This window comes from Platichthys flesus, chromosome 24, assembly GCF_949316205.1.
Source record: "Platichthys flesus chromosome 24, fPlaFle2.1, whole genome shotgun sequence".
Lineage (NCBI taxonomy): Eukaryota > Metazoa > Chordata > Actinopteri > Pleuronectiformes > Pleuronectidae > Platichthys > Platichthys flesus.
In genome coordinates, this window is record NC_084968.1 from 5125017 (window position 1) to 5146610 (window position 21594).

A 21594-nucleotide genomic window follows, 5' to 3' on the forward strand; every position below is an offset into this window, starting at 1 on the left:
CAAAGAAACTTTTTTTTGATAATAAAACACAAGAGAATACATATTGCAATATTAATTCCAGTGGAAACTCCATTGCTAAACAAAGCTGGATCTGAAAAGGTTTTTCTTTCATTGGAGTTGATGGTTCAGGGTCAGAAATCTGTAAAAGAACCCGTAAGAAAAAAAGTGATTCTTGACACAGTTGTCTTCTCCAGTAATATGTAATTTCACATCCTGAGGTGGTGGGAAGTTCACTAACATTGTATTTCTGGTTCATAGAAATAAAACTAATCTATCAAACAACAGATTGAATTCATGTTGATGTGGTAAATTACCTGTTCAACAGAAAACTGGAGACTTCAGCGTCTGAAAGTCTTTGTCTCTCAGTAGTTTTCCATCGTGGAGACAACATGTTGTTTGTCCTCATTTCTGTCTCATTTCCTGTTTCACCACGCCTCACTTTAACTTTAACTTTCACTTCTGAGATGAAGCCTGGGCCGTTCCTTTGGTTTTTCGGTGGTTCATTTATTGTGTATTACTTATTATTATTAAAATAATTTCCGTTACCGCTTTTATTTTAGGCTCACTACAGAGTTGATATAATTTAGATATGAGGATTATATCCCGTTTTGTGCAAAGAGAGCATTATAAATCCTAAGACATCTTACAAACTACTACTTTAAATTGATCTTCTCATAACCTGCAGAAATCCTGAAGTAGATAAAAGATTATGTTGCTCAGCTCATTTACTGGTGAAAACTAGCTGCTTGTTTTCATACAAAAGTACATGGATGTCATCACTACACAATACAATAAGATTAACAGATGCAATAACTATATTTAATGGAGTGTTTATAGGTAATTGCATTTTAACTATGCAGACTCTAATATACATAGTTGTGAAAATTATTTGGCTTGACCGTTTTCTGACTTATTTTAACTCATTAAATGTTCTTTTGTAAGTGGCCTTTTCCTGCCAAGCTTATGACACACCTTGCTGTTGGCTGGGTGAGAAACAATAGCCTCCTTTAAAGCACACTGTCACATGAAGTAAATGAAAAACACAAAGAGCTGTAGCAGTCATTAAAGTCAGTGTTGAGGGTGTGTTGTGTTAGAAAAGGATGTTGAAGGGCAGAAATCAGAGAGAGAAAAAGGGCGAGAGAGAGAAGGGCTCTCATTTCTCAGATATTCCTTCATGTATTACACAATCTCAAATAAGTCTGATTCATGTGATAATATTTTAAAAAGAGTCACCCTGGAGACCTACCAGCAAAATCAGAAGTGATTTGCTGAAACTTGAATATTGTAACTAAAGCTTACTTTCTACTCCTATGAGAAAAAAACTATTGACTGTATCAGACTGGTTAGTAAATTTAGAAGGTTCAACTGATGTCACGTTTCCATTACTGTGAATAAAAACCCATGACATTAAATGCCGATTTAGCACAGCAGCAAACCTACACAAAACCTTTTATTGTAGATATGAAAAAGTAATTAAAAAAAGTAAAAGTTAAAGTTGATATGTATTCCTGTTGTGGTCTGTATGCTGTGATTGTGCTTTGGGGAACATTGAAGAATACATGCTGAGCACTGCCATTGTTTCTGTATGGAATCTGTTTAATTGAGTAATTCATCAGTACATGTTGACAACACCACAAATGGAGTGAATGATCTTTTAATTCCTTTCAAAGTGTAAATAGTTACCACAAGATCAAACTCAAAACAAAGAAGCCCTTCAGTCTGAGGGAGAAAATTAAAAGGTTGCGCTAAATTTAAAGAGAAAAAAAACTCAACAACACATTGACAAATACACTTAATATTTTCCTACATTAGAAATGTAAATATTTCTAGATACGTCACACGAACAGGAACAGATTTAAAAAAAAAAATGTTTTTAAATTCTGTTTGATAAGGATGATACCACATACAGACATGGTCATGTTTTAACAAAAAAATTGAATTTTAAATTCCATTTGATGAAAGAAAAAACAGCAATTTCTGTTTTGATTATTTGCGTGGATGTTTTTAGAGGCAAGATAATGATGTTATGTCAAAAAAAATCCTAAAATCTATTTGGTATGTTTCTTAACATGTGCTCCTAGAATGTACACAGACTATGCGACTGTATTTCAGTGAGCTCATCAAAACAGAGTTAAAGCAGATTACTTTGTTAAAAACATTAAAACATTCTTAGATAAAGGTGAACACAAATGGATCAAGTTATCCATGACAGGATAATGAATCAGTGTAATGAGGAGGATGTGCACTTCTCTCATCAGACAGCTTGTTGTCTCTCAGTTCATGTTAAATGACCCTTTGAGACTCTGTTCTGCCTGCAGACGTGTGATCTTTTTCCAGGTTGTAGGAATATCAGCAGGCATTAAACCATGTTTTTGTGCAAACTCCTCATTGAACGTTGCCATTACATATTTCCAGTAGTCTGATGCCTCGTAGCTTCCATCTGAAGGAATAATCCAATCTGGGTAGATGTCTTTGTATTTTTTGTAAGGGGTCCATTCATCTTTAATAGCATCAGAGCGAAATAGGATGTCACTCACCACTAATGATGTGCATATGTGAGTACTTAGTATATTAGTTGTGTACCAATAGCCTCCTTTCAGACCCCGTGGCCTATGCAGTGGAGCCGTATGCTCAGCATGGTTACCACCTCCGGACACACAGGCCACTCCACAGAAGGGACACTGTTTACCACATCCAATCACTTGTGTGAAAAGCTCATTCTGGGGCTTGACATCAAGATGTTTAAGTATACTCTGGATGTCTCTTTCTTTAAACCCTTGCTTTAGAGCTTGTTCCATTTCATCCACAGACTGTGTGAACCAGTCAGCGAACTGTTCCTGGTTTGCTTTGTTCAGCATCATGAAATCACCAAGTGCATCCTGGGAAATGACCAGTGTATCACCAAGTTCCTGACAGAAGTTGTTAATGAATGTTTTCAAGTCAGCACTTGTTTTCTTTGTGGCCTTGTGGATTGCAGCCTTTATGCTGCTGAGACTTGAGTCAAGATGCTGATCCACTAGCTCAAACATCTTAGAATCTTTTGATAAGTGTTTCTCTGTTTGGTCGAGTATCCACTCCTTTACATATCCCTCATATGATCGAATGTACCTTATGTACTCACCAACGCTGTTCTTTGAGAGCAAATCCAACAAAATTTCATACTGGGAGCAGTGTCTTGCATTGAACTGTGATTGTTTCCTCATTTCACGAATGATATCAGGACCCAGTTTACTGTAGACAAATGTTTCAACTGCAGGCTTCAAACATTGTTTGGTGAATTCTTCTGCCTTCTTCTGGCTCTGGTCTCGTTCATTGAACACATCTTTGAAAGTATCACAAAACTTTTCTCTGTTTCTGTTCAGACATAAGTGAGGGTCATTCTCCTTTAGGAAATCTTCGTGCATTTTCTGAAAGTGTCTGGCTGCAATGCCACAGATGTTCTGTTTCAGAGAAACTTCAAACTCAATGTCTACGGTTACATCCTCATGCTTTTGCAGCCTCTCATCAACTATGCGAAGGATCTCCTGGATGTAAGCATCAGAGTAGTTTTTAGTTTTTTTTGCATCTGCTTCAGGTTCTTCTGTTTTGACTTTTTCCATCACATACTGAAGGCATTCCTCTATGATGTTATCAGCTATATTCTGTAGCCTGATTGTGTGATCTTGACGCAGATGCAAATCGCTCATCATCTTTATAACCAATCTTTTCCACCATTTTTTGGCTGTTAATATGAAAGGTGTTTTACCACAATCTTGCAGGTTTTTTTGACTCAGTAATTCACATGCATGACTCCCTTTGGGTGAGAGATTTTCTAATAGATAGTGGGAGACACTGGTAAAGACATTTGTTGGCACTTGTTCGGAAAAAGACAGTTTCTTTACTGTTTCTTTCCACATCTTATCAAATTCTTGGTTCAGTTCTTCATCTCCCATCTTGATGTTTTTCTTTCGACATACATCGATCAGTGCACACACTGCTCTTTCAATTTCTTTTGTGTGGTTTTCCTTGATGTTTTGAACTTCTGTCTGTCCCTGTTTGATTTCAGCCGCTGCTGTGAGTTGACTATACACAGAGTTCTGCATGTCTCGTCGAAGACTTCTTGCACTGTTTGCAAATTCCTCTTTGTATCTTTCTACGAGATGGACATGGCCGTCTTTTTGCTCGAAATATTTTTTTATTTTTTCAAGATGCTCTTCCTCCAATTTCGTCAGCTTTGTGGAGACTTCACTTGTCAAACTCAAGATGAGTTCTTTCAGGTCAACTATTTTAGATTTTGAAGCAGGTGTTCCTAAATTTGAGATGGTTGTTTCTGCATTTGTTATCCACTTGTATATGGATTCTTTGAAGTCCCATTCCCACTTGTTGAATTCTGTGCATAGCTTCATGTATGCTTCAGCCACTAGACTGTTTCTGAAGCTGAAGATGAAGTTTTCATGCTTCACTGCTCTCCACAGGCTTGACATCCACTCTTTAAACTTCAAGATGTCATTAGCAGAGGACTCACAGTTTCCTAGTATGTGTGTGATGTTTTTCTTGAACTGATATACAGCTTCACTGTACCCTGCATTGACTGGTGCCATTGGTGGGTTTCCATTCCAGAGTCCAGGAATGTACCAGCTCCCAGTTTCTGGGTTGTACTCCATGACATCAGTGAAGCACTTGTTCTTTTCTTTCTTCTCCATTTTGGCTGCTGCCTGTGTCATCTCGTTTAACTGATCCAAGAGCAGTTTCCTCTGTCTTAGGGTGTTCTCATTGGCTGACACATCTGACACATTCTGGTGAACAAACTGACATTTAGGCTTTTTGCCAACCTCTTTCATCCTGAGAAACGCATGCACAACTATTTGTAGGATGTCCTTCATTTGTGTGGAATTCTCCATTGCAATATTGATAATGGTGATGTCACTCAGCCCCACAACAAGTGTTGCAAGCTCATTGTCGTGCTCATAGCTATCATCCAGTTGTGCAAGCTCTGCTGACTTTAAGCCCTCAGTGTCAATGATGACCATGAAGTCACAGTTGAGGTCTTTTTTGACATCTTCATTGATTCTGATGAGCAACATAAAAGCACCTCGAGTGCATCGGCCACTGCTGACTGCAAACTGCACTCCAAACATGGTGTTAAGAAGAGTGGACTTTCCTGTGCTCTGAACTCCAAGAACCGTGACGACCAGTATCTTGTTGTTTGGAGACACCAGTTCATTGAGCTGGGAGAGAACATCACTCACCCATGTGAGAGGTATGTTGGATGCATCTCCATCTACAAGCTCCAGGGGAAATCCATCAAGCAGCAATCCTGCACAGATTTTGGGCAGATGCTGTAGTTGTTTACGTGACCGATCTTGTTCTGGAAGGGAAACTGAAGCTTCATAAATCTGACCCATTTCACGGAAGAAGTGTTCAGTTCCCAGTGAGCTGTTGGAAAGCTCTTTATCAATGTCTTTGATGGCCTCTGTGTTCTCTGCATCTTTGCATTTTTCTTTGTACTGCTTCCTGAGGCCAGACAGTTTTTCTCGAGACAGGTTATCAAGGTTCATTCGCATCCATTTCAGGAAATAATGTCTCTCTAAGCCTGGGCTTGATATTGCACTGATGAAGCACGTTATGGCATCTGACATGTTTTCAGAGCTCTGTTTCTTCCGAAGTTCTCCTTTTTTTTCCTGAAGCCCTGCTTTGTACATTTCTATGTCTTCAGATCCAAGATTTTTCAGTCGAAATTCTTCCTTCTCTAAAATTGTCAACTCCTTCCATATTTCGCCATGCAAGGGAAGCTGAGCGGCTTTGTAGTCAGGGATGTTTTGAATTTTTGATGTAATGGCATCTGCATTTTCCTTGGCAGTCTGACACTTTGGACAGTCTTCATCAACCAAGATTCCCAATTCATGGGCAATGTCAGCCATCTTCTCAATGCACATCTTCTCCTTTGTGTTCTCAATTACATCGTTGACTTTTTTCCGCAAACCTTTGACAAATTCAGCATAATTTTTGTGCTTGGTCTTTATAATGATGTTGTCTTTACTCAAGCCGAGCTTTGTTGCTACTGTTTTGAGTGCATCCATACTGAAGCATTTGCTTTGTTGGTTACCCACCAAAAACATCTGTGCCTTGTGGTGGAGGTTGGTTAGCAGGTTGCACTCAGGGTCCAAATTGTCAAAGAACACAAACACTGCTGCAGATGTCTGACACAAGAAAGAAAACTGAGTTTCAAATGAAGCAATGTCCCCACGAAGGTTAGCTACAGCTAATGGCTCACTGAAAATATCAATGTTATTTTTGCCGGAAGGAAGGTACCATGTTATTTCAGTCAGTCCATTGGATATTCTTCTTGGGGAGTCACCACACTCCATATCATGGTGCACAAAAAAGTCATGGTACTCTTCAGAATTGCTCAAAAGCTTATTGAGAATCTCTGACTTGGACATGGAACATTCCCCCAGTCTCACAAAAGATATCATTGGAATTTCAGAGAGAACAATTCTTTCTTCAGTAAAACCCTTCGATTGTAAAAGTGACCGAGGTCTGTAGGTTTTAACAATGTCTCTCATGGCCCAAAGCATGAGTTTGCACTGATCTGTGTCACAATCTGGAAGCAGGAGAGGCACAGAAAACTGACACATGGACATTTTGAGGGCCATTTCCTGTTGCACAAACCCATCAGAACACAGGAAGAGAGCAGTGATTACGTCAAGGGGGTTTACCTTGTCACCTGAGTCTGTAATGTCGCACAGATTATCAAAGTCAGATTCAGTTGCTTCTGTTGCGCCGTCATTGGATGATTCACATTCTGATTGTAAATTTCTCGCTGTCACATTAACCATCATCAGTTTCTTTAAGAAATACCATGGAAGATCTGAGTTGCACTTGGCAGGTTCATCATTGATGGCCTTCAGGTCAATCTGAAGTATTTTGCTCAGTGTTAGCTTCTTTGTGTAGTGCTGCTTCAAGCCCAGATCCTCCAACAAGGTCTGCAGTTGTGTCCCTGTGGGCATGAAAACAATGATAATTAATCAGGCATACATCTGCCAAGATCCAAGTTCTATCTCAGCATGTTAAAGAAAGAGTGAAAACCTCCCCCTGATGCTGTATACCTGCACCTAAATTTAATGGGTTCCTCCCTGATCCATACCCCATTTTTCCACTAAGTCTCCTGGTAATCTGACAAGTAGTGTTTGTGAAGTGGTGCGAACCAACAGACAAACAAACCAGATGTCTTTTAGTATAAAGCTCATACTCTAAGACACAATGATCTCCTTAAATTTGAAGCTAAATTGAATTTCACTCACTTACATATATCAATTCTCTAATTCTGATGGATCTTTTCCATCAAGATCTATGAATTATTTCTTGGGTTTTGTTGTAATTCATGCAGTGTTTTTTTTTGTGATCCTGCAAACTAACAAGACACAAACATAGAAACACAGATGAAAACACACCATCCTTGGTAAAGGTAAATAGGTTAAAGCATTCTACATACATACAAACATATATTGAGGCCATATGCCTTAGGGGCTGTTTGATCATATCATATTAGTGTCCCTGTAGTCAGGTAGGACCAGTAGTTAGACTACAAATCAGTAACGCTGATAGTATTGCCTGTGAAGTGCCAGTGCCAGACACAATTTGTCGTTTTTTGAAGTGGAAAAACCATGTCTCTTTTTTTTCACTGTGTGTTTTTGGTCACATTCATTAAATACATATTACCTCTAATTTTACGCTCTCTAACTTGACCATTCATAATTATCAGCTGAATTATTTATTTCTGTTATGGTTTTCGTTTGTGCTTGTTAATGTTTTGAAGCAGTTGGTCTTTTTTATGAGAAGGTAGCGACTTTGTCATTGTAGTAGTGGACTGTAAAATTAATTTCTCCAAATATTTTTCTTCACAGACTAGTTATAAAGTCATATTTGACTCTCTAATAAAAATTTCTGAATAATTAACAACAATAATTAACCCTGAAGCCAATTGGAATCCTCCCTGCACAAAGGAGCAGAAACTGGTCCTGCTGCTGGGTTTATGCTCTTCCTGTCCAACTCTCCTCGAGCAACAGACTCATAAATGGAATAAAAAAATATCTCCTGATGAAAAGGCCTTGCCTTACACGTATAGAAGACACCAACAAAGGTCTCAAGAGAGCTTTCGGTGATAAGAGTCGACACAGGTGTTGATGTAATATAAAGAAAAACAATAGATCTCCACAGCAGAATTTATGTGGCATCCTGCCTCTGCCTGCTGCACCACCCTTCAGCTGAACACCCCGGAGATTTCTGTGATGTTGTGAACGTGTCAAAGCAGAGGATCTCCTGCAACCTGATTTGTTGATGGGCTCCCTGGCCACTGGAAAAGTTAATATGTAACTAACGTCTTTGTTAGAAGTTGACATTTGGTGCAATCATGTTAACTTAAAGTTTCAGCGTGTAAGCTTTAGTGACATCTAGTGGTGAAGTTCCATGCTGTAGCTGAACACCCCTCACCTCACCCTCACTTTCCAAACATAAAAGAGAACCTGTGGTAGATTCAGTTGTTATAAAAAACTCTAAAACAGTGTTTAGTTAGTCCGGTCTGGGCTACTGTAAAAACATGGTGGCCTCCGTAGAGAGGAGCCGCTCGTTATGTAAATATAAAGTATTTAATTATAAATGGCCCATTTCTATGGTAAAGAAACAATAATTTGTACACAGTATTGAAAACATGAAGGGTGATACATTTCTGCCAATATATCCCTTTCACCTGAATCTTAAACACTGAAAAATTATCCAAGAAATATCATAGATCTGTTTTTATCACTGCGAACAGTCAAAAGCTACATCCTTGAATATGCTCCACTATAGTTTTGATATTAATAGATACATCACACATATAACCAGAATTATAAATATATTATGGTGGGTCTTACAGTTTAAATTTACACTGGAATGCTGTAAAGTTATAATAATTTCATGAATTAGTGGCATGATTAAAAAATAAATTTTGCACATGTTGAGTATTTAAGACTGCATCATGCATTGGTGAAGCATCTTATTGAATGAATTTCTTATTTTGAGATTAAATTCTTCACAATTTTTATTGCAACAATTATTTTCTGTCACTTACGTGTATTGGCAGATGTTCCTATTGAAGGGCTTCCTGTTCCACTCCTGCCCTGAACATCTACAATGCTGGAGTCCTCCATGGTCTCACTGCCTCTGAGTGTGTCACTGCAGGGATCTGAAACAGTCCTCGTGTCTGAACTGAGAGGTGTTTCTTCTTCTGGTGGAGAAACATCTGTCATAAGAGAAGAGAAAGAAATACCTCTCAGTACCTCCAGATCACACCGTGTTCTTTTGTTCACTGGACTGGCACACTTAAGGTCGATATATGCTACTCTGTTTTGACGGACACGGACACATGGGAACGGCTTCGCCGCCGTAGAACGCCCTCTTCGTGCACCTCTGATTTTTCTAACTACATGTCGGCATGGTGGAGAGCCTAGGGATAGCCCTTGGCTGTGATTGGTCCGCTAACGACAGCATTTACAAACTACATCATTTCGGGAATCCAACATTTCAGGACCTCAAACTTCCTGTTTCATTCCCTATATCACAATACCCAAACATAACTACGATTCTATGATTAATGTGACAAGTGGGTTAAGCCAGCGGAGTTGTCTGTTAATAGCAGCTGAATAATTTATTCTGTTATATTTTTGTTGGTGCTTGTTAATGTTTTGATGCAGTTGGTCTTTTTTTGAGAAGGTAGCGACTTTGTCGTTGTAGTAGTGGACTGTAAAATGAATTCCTCCAACCGCAGACTAGAGTAATAAAGTCATATTGGACTCTCTAATAAAGCTGTCTGAATAATGAACATTTCAACACTCTGTAGAGTGCATTTGCCCGACAAGGCCCAACAGTTTCCTTGAAACCCTGAAGCCAATTGGAATCCTCTCGCATAAAGGAGCCGATACTGGTCCTGCTGCTGTGTTGATATAGCCTGACGTTGTCAGACTCACAATTCTAGTCAGAATGTGAGTCTGAGACCGCTCCATTGGGCTGTGATTATGGGGCGTGTTTCAACTGACCAGGAAATAAAATTCCTCTTCGCTCAATTGGATAGACCTACAACCAATCAGAGCAACGTAGTATGTGACGTATGGTAAGCAACGCATTGTGAGTTATTTACTAACGCCGGGTTCACACCGGACGCTTCAGCGCAGCGCCAAGCCTTAAATTACAGCTGGCTCCCATCCACTCCCATGTTAAAACTTTGTGCCGGTCACACCGGAGGCTGAAGCACCGCGAGGCAGCCTTGGCGCAGCGCGGTGCTTCAGCCTCCGGTGTGACCGGCACAAAGCCGTGCAGCGATCGTTTCGGCGTCGAGTCTATTTTTTGCGCTTGACGCGAGCGTATCACACCAGGAAACACACTGAAAAACGATTTTGATGACATATTTGATATGATATAAATGATCAAATATGCATCCCATACTTTGAAGTCCCCTTCTGTTGTCCTGGAGTTTTAATTTGACCAATGACATTATTAAATGTCCCCCTCTGCCCATCCACTACAGCCACACAATCAGTGATACAGATAAAAAGAGAGAGAGAGGGGGCTACGTATTCTCCACATAGGCTTGAGTGGAGAATACGTAATTTACCCCCGACACCCGACATTTAACGGAGCAAACAGCGAAGTTCTTCAACATGGATGACATTAAATTAATAATTGAAGTGGAGAAGTACAGTGAGTTGTATGATCCTCGGAACATGTTGTATAAAGACAACACCAAGAAAGACAAATGTTGGGACGCTGTTGCTTAATGTTGGAGCAACAAGTAAGTATATGCTTTTAATCTACTGGATCAACGGGTGATATTATAAACCCGCCCTGACAATCTGATTGGCCCGGTCGGGCATAATTTCTCCTCAAAGGAGCGACTCCAGACCGAACTTCCCGACCTAAAATGTTGTGGGCGGGGCTAAGTTCGTCTGGCATCCAGGCTAGTGTTGATAGTCTTCCTGTCCAACGCTCCTCGAGCAACAGACTCATAAATGGAATAAAAAATATCTCCTGATGAAAAGGCCTTGCCTTACATGTATAGAAGACACCAACAAAGGTGTCAAGAGAGCTTTCGGTGATAAGAGTCTACGCAGGTGCTGATGTAATGTAAAGAAAAAAAAAAGATCTCCACAGCAGAATTTATGTTGCATCCTGCCTCTGCCTGCTGCACCACCCTTCAGCTGAAAGCTCCGGAGATTTCTGTGATGTTGTGAACTTGTCAAAGCAGAGGATCTCCTGCAACCTGATTTGTTGATGGGCTCTCTGGCCACTGAATGGAGTTAATATGTAACTAATGTCTTTGTGAGAAGTTGACCTTTGGTGCATTCATGTTAACTTAAAGTTTCAGCGTGTAAGCTTTAGTGATATCTAATGGTGCAGTTCCATGCTGTAGCTGAACACCCCTCACCTCACTATCCAAACATAAAAGAGAACCTGTGGTAGATTCAGTTGTTATAAAAAACTCTAAAACAGTGTTTAGTTTGTCCGGTCTGGGCTACTGTAAAAACATGGTGGCGTCCGTAGAGAGGAGCCGCTCCTGATGGCCCATTCTATTGTAAATAATACATTAATTTGTACACAGTATTGAAAACATAATATAATAATTCAGTAACTTCAATCTTTTTTCACAGACTCAACACTGCTTTCATGCATCAACATGAAATAAAAGTCCAACTACTGAGAAGTATTTTCAAAAAGACTCAAATTATGTAGCTTTAGCTGAGAATACTCACTCACTGAATCTATGACAACCAACAAAACTGCTGGACCCACCAGTTGAGATTCACTGAGCTTAATGTAATGTTATGTAATGGACACTAGCAACACACTCGACTGGAAATGGAGGGAACTATATCAAGTTGTACAAGCTAATGTGGCAGGTTTGCATGATCATGCATTGATAGTTGATTTTAACAACTTTGCAAATGCACATTAAACTGATAAAAATTATGTCTGAGAAGAAATCTGGGGTTTTATGGCTGTGGATATAACAATGATGATGTGGCTAAGGTAGCCAGCAGAAGGATTTGTGGTAGATGCGCCTCTTAAAACCACTGAAAAGCATGACTATCAGTCAGTGCAATATTGAGCCATCTAATGATGAGTTTATATTTTGCACTGGATGTCTTGGCTCAGTCAAATGCACTTCAGAAAACTGAGGCCAAAGCTGTAAATAGATTGAACAAACATCCTTGTTTGAAGATTTATTCAGTGTCGCCTAATTTTTTTCAGCACAGGACTTGGCCCAATCAGTAGCACTCACATCAGAGCTAGAGACCTGTGCATCTAGGCTAATATTTCGAGTGGACTGCATTAAAGGACCAAGTGCAGTCATCCCACCACCTGCTTCAATTTAGTGATCTTCTATAATGTCCTCATTAGAAGACCTGAGCAAGCACTGCTGCATCAGCATTTAGCCCTGAACACAGATTCTTCCTAGAGAAGGACTGTGGACTGAGGTCCAACTTTATTGAGTAACTGATGGGAACGTAACTTTGGAGATAGTCTGGTTTGGCATTTAGTGTAAATGCTAATGAGGAGCATGTTCCCTGTTTGTCCACTTATTGTTAGACTACCACAGTGGTTCCCAATCTTTTTCTGTCTTGCCCCACTTTGGAGTTAGAATATTTTTCATGCCCCACCCGCTCCCTTGCCACAACACAATATGACAAAATGGGCCAAGTTTAACATGTGTATTTATATAACATACACATGAACATTAAATTCACATTACTTTCTGGAATTTCTGAAGTGCAAATAAAAAAACTTTTTCAAACAACTTTTTGTGACATTTGACACTTTTTTCAAAGAATAGTGCAATAACTTTGCTTAAATTCAACTTAATTGAAGTACTTTTGGTGACATTTACCACTACATTCCTCCATCAGTCTTTACCTTTTCAAAAAAAGAGAAAAAAAAATTATAATCTCTTTGTTACAATGATGATAAAGCTCAACCAAAAAGAACACATGCATGTGACTGGGGTATAATGTTTCTATAGTGTCTTCTTAATTTGATGGGTCTCATACTGTTAGCTGCCAGAGTTTTCAGACCTAACATACACACTGGTCTCTCCTCATGTCCTCCTTCATTCACTGTGAACCCAGGAGCAAGACAGGCTTCGTCGTACTTTCTTTTCAACTTAGTTTTTGAACATTGTGTCTTGTTTGTCACTGACCGGCTGCTCATGGGAACGAGCTCTGATCTCACTGTGTGTCTCTCTGAGCGAATGAGTGGGGGCAGTCGCCCGGGGCCTGTGTGTGTGTGCGCTGTCTGGTGGTACACACAAACACACACACGCACACACACACTCACACACACACACACACACACACACACACACACACACATTCACCCGCTCCTGGTATTAACATGAACGTGAGTTCACCGCTCGCGAAAAATATGCCAGACTTGCACAACACTGTACAGGGAAACGCTGCAGAGCCGGTGTACTGTTCCACCGTTAGAGAGATGCGGACGTCAACACATTAGTTCCGCCTCACATTTCCCCCTCCCGGTCACGCGCCCCACCTGTTATGCCTCTGCGCCCCATTAGCCACCCATAACTATAAACCATGTAGTTCTAGTAGTAGTCATATAGTTTCAAGAATTTCATGGCTTCCTGTCATCTTCACAGTAGTGCTCGGCTCTGTTAAAAAGCCAACAGTTTTGACGATGGAAATATTAATAACTGCTTTAATCTACTTTCAAACTGCACAGTAAATGGTGCCTGTTAATCTGAACAAGAGCATGAGACTGACCTTTGTTTATATTGCCCCCAAGGTTATGATGAACAGGTGGATCTCCATCGCCCGTTCCCTTGATAAATGAAAATAACACATTTGCAAACGTGATGAATCAACTTATTATCCCATACACATTAGCTTATAGTGAAGTGTTTCCATAGAATTTGTTTTTTTCAACACAAAACAACTAGAGTAGCTGTTTACCTCCATTGTGGCTGTACTCTCAATCCTCTCACTTGTTCTTCTCACTGTAAAATATAAGACAATGCTTTGAGGGTTCATTCCTGAGACTGTTACACCATCAGCTCAGTGTTAGCATAGTTTTGTTACATTTCATTTCAGTAAAAACATTACACATAGTTCTAATTTTCTGAGTTGGGTGCAAACAGGTTGGTAAATATTCTGTCTTTCTCTATAATTATTCTTTGTTTCTCTTTAATTTGCAATGACACTTGTTTGCAGTGAGTTCCCGGGCAAAATGCCTGAAGCCTGCAGGAAGTGGCTTTTAAGCCCAGCCCACAGGAAGCGGGGGAGGCCAAAGCATGTGTGGAGGGGGGGCAGTATTTGCTGAAAACGGTTGGGTGCTGATCACATCAAGAATTTACATCAACCAGTCTTGAAAATGTGTTTAACTTTATCTTATTAGTGATACTGTCATAATATGATGTGGCATAACTGCACAGTAACTCAATATTAACACAATAGTTAATAGAGTTGTCATTTTAGGGAATACCTTTGTATGTCTTTCTTGCCAAGAGTTGAAGAAGTAGATCAATACCAAACACATAACCCCCCCCCCCCCCCCCTATCTGCGGAAAACAGTAGGCTGCTGATCACATCAATAATTTACATTAACTATTCTTTAAAATGTGTTTGTACCCCTCTCACATCACATCAATAATTCTCTCAAAAAGAAATAAAACATGAATAATTTCCATTAATTCCTAACAAATCCATGTCATTGGTGTAGTTACGCGGGTCCTCCCATCAGGCACATATTAGAAAAATCACTGACTAAACAATAAAATGACCAAACTGTGTCATATCAAACCTACCTTTGAAGGAAATTCACCCATGGCACAACTGAATTCTTTTGTCCAGGATTTTCATTCACGGTTACTCAGGATTTGCAGGTGAAGTATTTCTGCTGATGCCGTAGACAAAACACTTCTCTCCACCACACGAGCCAATGCAATAAGGTGCTGCAGAAGACTCCTTTAATGGTCCTCAGCAAGTTACTTTCACTTTCAGTTTGACACGGTCACATGGTTTCCCAGAAATGGACGGTTTGCAGTAAATTGAAATAATGCCACACACAGGAAGCTGAGTGAATTGCCTATTCTAGAAATCAATGGTGAAGCCCATGGAAACAATATTCTCAATATTTATTACATGTTTCCCACACAATCACAATGAACTGTGAAGTTGTCATGAATAGACTGAGACTGGGACAAACATGAAGATGTGCTGGAATTGAAGAAAACATCAAGTTACGAAACTTCTTTTCATGAAATTCAACTGTTACAATGAAGAAAGGCTACATGTTGCAGTATCATGCATCTTTACCATCAATACATTTAAGATGTACTGGATTCATTGATAAGTTGAATATCAGCTTTGCTTATGTATGGACATGCAATGGAAAGGGTAAAAAGTGCAACTCTTGGGAGAGCACTTTGATCAAAGACATTGATTGTGAGAGCATGTGAAAGATCATGAATGTAAAGCACTCCCTCTCAGGTAGGACATGGGGCCTTGTCTCTGATATACAATGATTCATTTACAGATGATGTATGATAAGGTCAAATAATAGAATATAGTAGCTGTTTCTGCCATGAAACAACAGCCAGCTCAGCTAACAAGGGAGGGAGGGATGAATAAATGAATGAATAGATGGATGGATATCTGAATGAATGGATGAATCGAGGGAGGGAGGGAGGGATGAATGAATGGATAGATGGATGGATGGAGGGATGTGTGGATGAATGAATGGAGGGAGGGAGGAATGAATGGTTGAATTTAGGGATTAATGAATGGATGCAGAGATGAATAAATGGATGAAATGAGGGAGGGATTGATGGATGAATGCATTGGTGGATGGAGGGAGGGAGGGACGGATTAATGAATGGATGCACAGTTTAATGAATAAATGGAGGGAGGAATGAAAAGAGGGATGGAGGGATGGATGGATGAATGGAGGGAGGGATGAATGAATGAATGAATGGATGGATGAATGAATGGATGGATGGATGGATGGAGTGAGGGAGGGAGGGATGGATGGAGGGATGGAGGAATAAATTAATGGATAGATGGATGAATGGATGGAGGGATGTAGGGATGAATGAATGGGACTGAAGTTCTTCTGACGGTGTTTCCCACAGTTCTCTGCACAACTGATTGGGACAATGCGACTCCAGCCGTCGGTCGCTAACCACGCTGCCTGTGTGAACATGGCCGTCCAGTTCACCGGGCTCCACCTCCACTTTCTGGCGGTCGCGCTGTCGGTGAGCGCCTCTTCTTTCGCCACGGGAACCCGGGACAGCGGCAGACTCGAGATCCGCTGCGGAGAGGCGGAGGTGAGGGTCACCGTGCCGCGGCGGCTCCTCGAGGAGAGACGGGTCCCGTTCAGACGCGAGCACCTTCGACTCGGGGCGAAGCCGACGCGGGGCCCGGAGGCGGCGTGCGGACCGCGGGGCCTAATGACCGGCGAGGCAGCGGTCATCTCCGCGGGGCTGCGGGACTGTGGGGCCGAGTCCAGAGTAAGAGGGAGAGCCGCGAAGGCAAAGTCTGAGCACTCGGGTAGAAACTCGAGGAAATGAAGTTATAAAGCCCGTTTCCTTCACCGACATCAGGGCGCTGCGCAGGCACATGGAAAAACAACTCAGACCAAATATACATTTCAAATCTGAAAGCACAGTTTGCCATAATTTTCAAACAAAATAAAAGATAAGTATAAAAGAGATAAAACAAATTTTTTTTTAAATTAAAGAGGTCAACGAAATAAAAGGATAAATTATTACAAACATTTTCAATTATTTTGAAACAAAAAAAGTAAAATGGAAGTGAGAAAATATTTAAATTGAATAAAATGCAAGAATGATATGACCTTGCAAAACTGCTTCCTTAAAGGGACGGTTCACCCTGAAATGAAAATCCACTAATTATCTACTTTACCACTATGCTGATGTAGAAGTGGCTGAAGCGTTTTAGTCCACAAAACAGTGAACAACCAAAATAAAATGCCTCTCTGAGGATGATGTTGACATAATGCAACTAAAGTCGTAATGTTCCATGTGTTAATTTAGTTATTGCTTATTCTGAGTATGACCTTATTTGGTCAAGGTTATTAGTCAGTGCAGTTTACATGACAGTGTCTTTTTCAGACGATTGTATCAATTAAAAAAGAAAATGAAAGCTCATTATTTCATTGATTGACAGAAAGCATTACTCAATTAAAAATAAAAAAGGTTTTTTATGGACATATATATATATATATATATATATATTTATGTTTTAATGTTTATATTATTGCTTCTTTCCAGGTTCATGGTGACTGGCTTGTGTATTCCAACCAGCTCTTTCTATTTCCTGATGTGATTTCGACCTCTTTGGGCAGTGTCATAGTTAGAACAGCAACAACCACCATACCGGTTGAGTGCCATTATAACAGGTGAGGCTGATGCAATATTGTTTATGTATAGTGGAAACATTTGAATCGTTTGAATATCAATTTAGTTAAGGATATTTCAGTGTACTATAATTTTGCAAAATCCCACGGTGCTTCAGGGCTTACTTCAAAGCACACCAGTGTGCACACCATTTGGGAACCACTGGATTGGAGCAATGTTAAGGGATGTAATAATTGCCATCAGCACTAAATATATGACCCGTGCCTTGTTTTTTGTAAGCACAGAAAGCAGACGGTGAATGCAGACGCATTAACCCCAACCTGGCAACCCATGACATCCACTATCAGTGGATTTGGCCTTCTGCACTTCTCCCTTCGTACCATGGCTGGTGAAAACTCTATCTCACTGAAGTTTGACTGTATCAGTGGAGGATTTCTCTGTCAATTTTTCTTTCAAAATAATAAATTGAAACCGACCTAAAAATAAAAAAAGTGATGTCCTCACACAGATGACTGCAACTCTCTACGTAGTTCCTCAGTGTACCAGCAGGGGGAAGCAGTGTTTTTGGAGGCCCGTGTGGAGGCGCCGCTGCATCCTCTACTCACTGTGTATGTGGACTACTGTGTTGCTACTCTGAAGCCTGACCCTCTCTCCTCGCCAAGCTACAGGTTTATCACCAATTATGGGTCAGTAGGTCCTTCTGACTCCAAAAACCTCAACAAAATTCTGTGCATTTGTGGCTGCAGGTTCAAAGTTCTAAACTCAACACAACTAGAATGGTTCTCTGTAGAGCGCATGCCTAAGCCCAACAGTCAAATCATTTTTAAATTCACCAGATCATGAATTTTATTTGCTCACGCACACATATTAATCCCCTAAAACCGTTTTTTTTCCCATCAAGATCCACGAATAACAGAATTTTATTCTGCATCCCTCCACCAAGGCTTGAGGCAGCCCGTCCTGTAGTTGTTGTGTAATGCTTCCTAATAATACATTTATTGTAGATGAAAACATAACCCTCTTTGGCAGAGGTAACAAAAGTGCTCAATCCAAGAATTCAAATGTCACATTGGATCTAATGAGTGGAGTATGATCATCTTTAAGTGTTTCGGACCAGCTTGGAATCTTCATGTCTAAAAGAGATGTCTCTCCATCATTCCAGATGTCTTGTAGACAGTGTATTACCAGGGTCTTCATCTAAATTCCTCCTGCGGGAGCAAGAAAACCGGTTGTGCTTCAGTGTGCAAGCCTTCCACTTCAAGCCGGATTCTGGGGAACAGGTAACACCTCATTGGGCAGTTGTCGTGTTATTATTTTCCAAATGACAACTGACACTGGAGTAACCATATTCGCACAAGGATATTTATAAAATATAAGTATTATAAAATAAGTTTAGTTTTATTTACTCTTATTTTAGTTTATAAAATAAGAGTGATGTATTCCACAAATAGTATACTATTTGTGGAATACATCACTCTTATTTTTGAACTCATCCTTCAGCCGTCTATTGTCAGCCAAGCACTTTTCAGTTGCATTATGATTAATCAGGCACAAGTGTATTTATCACATTCCTAAAATCAATACTAGATCACATGTTCTGAATGTAATGAATAACTTTTATTCATTTGGCTTTGTTCTTCAAGATTTTCATCAGCTGCCACCTGAGGGCCACTCTGAAACAAAACTCCCAGAGCCACCTGAACAAAGCCTGCTTCTTCCACAGGCCCACATTCAGGTTAGGCTGCATCTAGTGATGTTCAGTGTTGAATCAGTTCATCATGCTTTGGTCTGAACTAGTGCTGCACGATTAATCTAATATTCATCAATAACCGGTGCAGTTATATTAGCACAAAAAGCAGCGATCTAATGTTTAATTCTGTGCAGATATAAACAATCGTCACTCTCCAGTCCTGCTGAGCTCATCCTCTGTGACAGTAGCAGTGGCTGTGGGACCGATTTTCTTTTTCTGGTTTATTTCTGCGCTAAAAACTTGTTCTCACTCTAAATGGGTTTATTTCCTCTGTAGCAGCTGAAAATGTGACAGCAGCAAGCAGAGACTCCTGCAGCCGAAATGAACTATCTCTGAAACAATAACTATAGACAGACTTGAAAATACTCACCGGCCTTGCAACCCATAATCAGGGCCGGTCTTTCCTACAGGCGACATAGGCGGTTTTCTAGAGCGCCACTCAGAGGGGGGCGCAAAAAACTGCGCCGAGCAAAAACAAATCCCAAAAAAACATTATTCTTTTTTTGCTAGGCAGGGTTTTTTGCGCCCCCCTCTATATGTGGTATGACCCAAAATATTGTATTCAATTACTTTGACAGTGTTTTAAGTAGTTTCATTAGAGAAATCAGTTAATGACAGCAGCACTCAGGAGGAACGTTTGGCACGGGAGCAGTTTCACCCCGTCCTGTCTCTTTCGGGGTTCCGCCCACCTGCCAGGTGAAGTCTGGATGAGGAACTGAATGCTCCGTGTCTTTATTGTTGCTGCATTCATCCTGTATTCTAGAGGTTAGTAGTGGGTGAGAGTCACCTACGTTAGCTCCTAAAGCTTCGCTTGATCACCACGGGTGTCATTGAGACATGTTGATTTTGTTTTGATTATCTACTTAGACTGGTAAAACTTAGAAACTCCGCTGGGCAGTTAGGGGAGACCCTCGCGCACTAGGTGGGCGGGGCTACTTTTGCGTGTATAGGTGTTTATTTTACCTGCACGTCGTCTTGCAGGCGGGTCGCGATAGTATATTGTTTACTTTACAGTGTGTAGTTCCGCTCCGACACACACAGACTCTGTAATTCATGTATTGTTATTGTGCCTTATAAAGACCAGTTATAAGCTAATGTTCAATAGGTCTATATTGTAAATGTTTATATTTCTTTATGAATGATAATATATATTAAGATGTTTGGAGGAAAGAGACACCATAATAATTGAATGTATGTTTTATGCACTTTAAAATGAAGTCTCACTCAGAGAAATGCTTGTACTTGAAATTGTGTTTAATTTGAATAAGATGCAGTCTGGATGTGGAACGGAAGGCTCCGTGTTGTTATTGCTGCTGCATTGCTGCTGTATTCTACAGATATACTATAATTTTGGGACCCATTACTTATATCTCCAACCAATATTTTGTCATAAAAAAAATGTATCTGACATTAGGGTAACATGAGGCAAAAATCGAGGTACGTACCTTGGTGTTGTCGGAACATGCTAGCACATTGAGGCTTATAGTTATAGTGTGTGTGTCCAAGCAACTTCGACGAAGAAAGAAATAATTTTATATTAAGTTTTCGTGGAAATCGTTTTGAAAAATATTTGTTTTGGGGTTAGGGTTGGGGGGGGGGGGGGCGCCAGGAGTGAAGCTTGCCTAGAGCGCCAAATGTTATGATGGATGTTCAAGAAATATGTGTTAAACATAATCAGTAACTGTGCACTTATTAAAAAAAAGCATTATTATATTGGAATTGCAAGATCGTCCACAATAATCGCAATAAGTCTTTTTACACCAAATTGTGCAGCACTAGTCTTATCTTAAGATCCACTGATATAAATGCATCTAGGGAATACCGGGATGTCCCTCTGTCCCTCAGGTGGCGTGCCACAGAGGGGGACCAGGCTCTGTGCGAATGCTGTGACTCTGACGACTGCTCGAGACAGACTGGAGTGGGGAACATTGGCTACACTGTCCACACGACTCCATCCCATAAAGGTTTTACCATGAAGTTTACAGGTTTTTGTCATTTTTACCAGTTGTGCTGAATGCAGATGACAGCCATAGCCATGTTTATGGATGTGAAGCCTATGCAATTGCATAGTCACTGAACTAGTTGTGTGTGTCTGTGTGTGTTTGACAGAAACAAAGCATGAGGCGGACACAACAGTCGGGCCTCTTCACACCCTGCCCCCCTCCCATTGGACGGGTCATCTGTCAATCAGTCACTGAAGAGCATTTTCACGACTTGACTATTAGGTGGGCACAGGGACTGCTGAGAGCTGGGGAGTTGACCAATAAAGCATTTATCACATTTTTTTATCTCTAAATCCTTCAATGAAAATTGCATAGCTCAAAGGTATTAATAGCCTGCTACAGCATTGCCTCTACAGATTTATGAATGGAGCCTCCTGAACACATTTAAAGTCCCTTGATGTGAGGATTTATTTTTTGATTACTTGGAGGCCGTT

General features: G+C 40.4%; 2 protein-coding genes across 3 annotated transcripts; one reads left to right on the forward strand and one right to left on the reverse strand.

Annotated features, from left to right (window-relative positions):
• Nucleotides 1–1575: 1575 nt before the first annotated feature.
• Nucleotides 1576–14960, reverse strand: LOC133949774 (up-regulator of cell proliferation-like). 2 transcript variants are annotated; one of them, XM_062383755.1, is made up of 5 exons: nucleotides 14834–14960; nucleotides 13983–14026; nucleotides 13794–13851; nucleotides 9092–9262; nucleotides 1576–6979 (listed from the first exon to the last, which is right to left on the reverse strand). In XM_062383755.1, exons 2-5 carry the CDS (start codon nucleotides 13986–13988, stop codon nucleotides 2274–2276), a joined length of 4941 nt encoding a protein of 1646 aa, XP_062239739.1. In that variant the 5' UTR covers nucleotides 13989–14026; nucleotides 14834–14960; the 3' UTR covers nucleotides 1576–2273. The 2 variants fall into 2 exon arrangements, with proteins under 2 accessions (XP_062239739.1, XP_062239740.1); XM_062383756.1 differs by lacking the exon at nucleotides 9092–9262.
• Nucleotides 14961–16183: 1223 nt separating this feature from the next.
• LOC133950278 (zona pellucida sperm-binding protein 3-like) lies at nucleotides 16184–21438 on the forward strand. Its single transcript, XM_062384530.1, has 8 exons — nucleotides 16184–16537; nucleotides 17321–17448; nucleotides 17692–17795; nucleotides 17916–18093; nucleotides 18570–18687; nucleotides 19051–19142; nucleotides 21003–21142; nucleotides 21267–21438. The coding sequence occupies exons 1-8, from the start codon at nucleotides 16184–16186 to the stop codon at nucleotides 21353–21355; spliced, it is 1203 nt and encodes a 400-aa protein (XP_062240514.1). The 3' UTR covers nucleotides 21356–21438.
• Nucleotides 21439–21594: the final 156 nt, after the last annotated feature.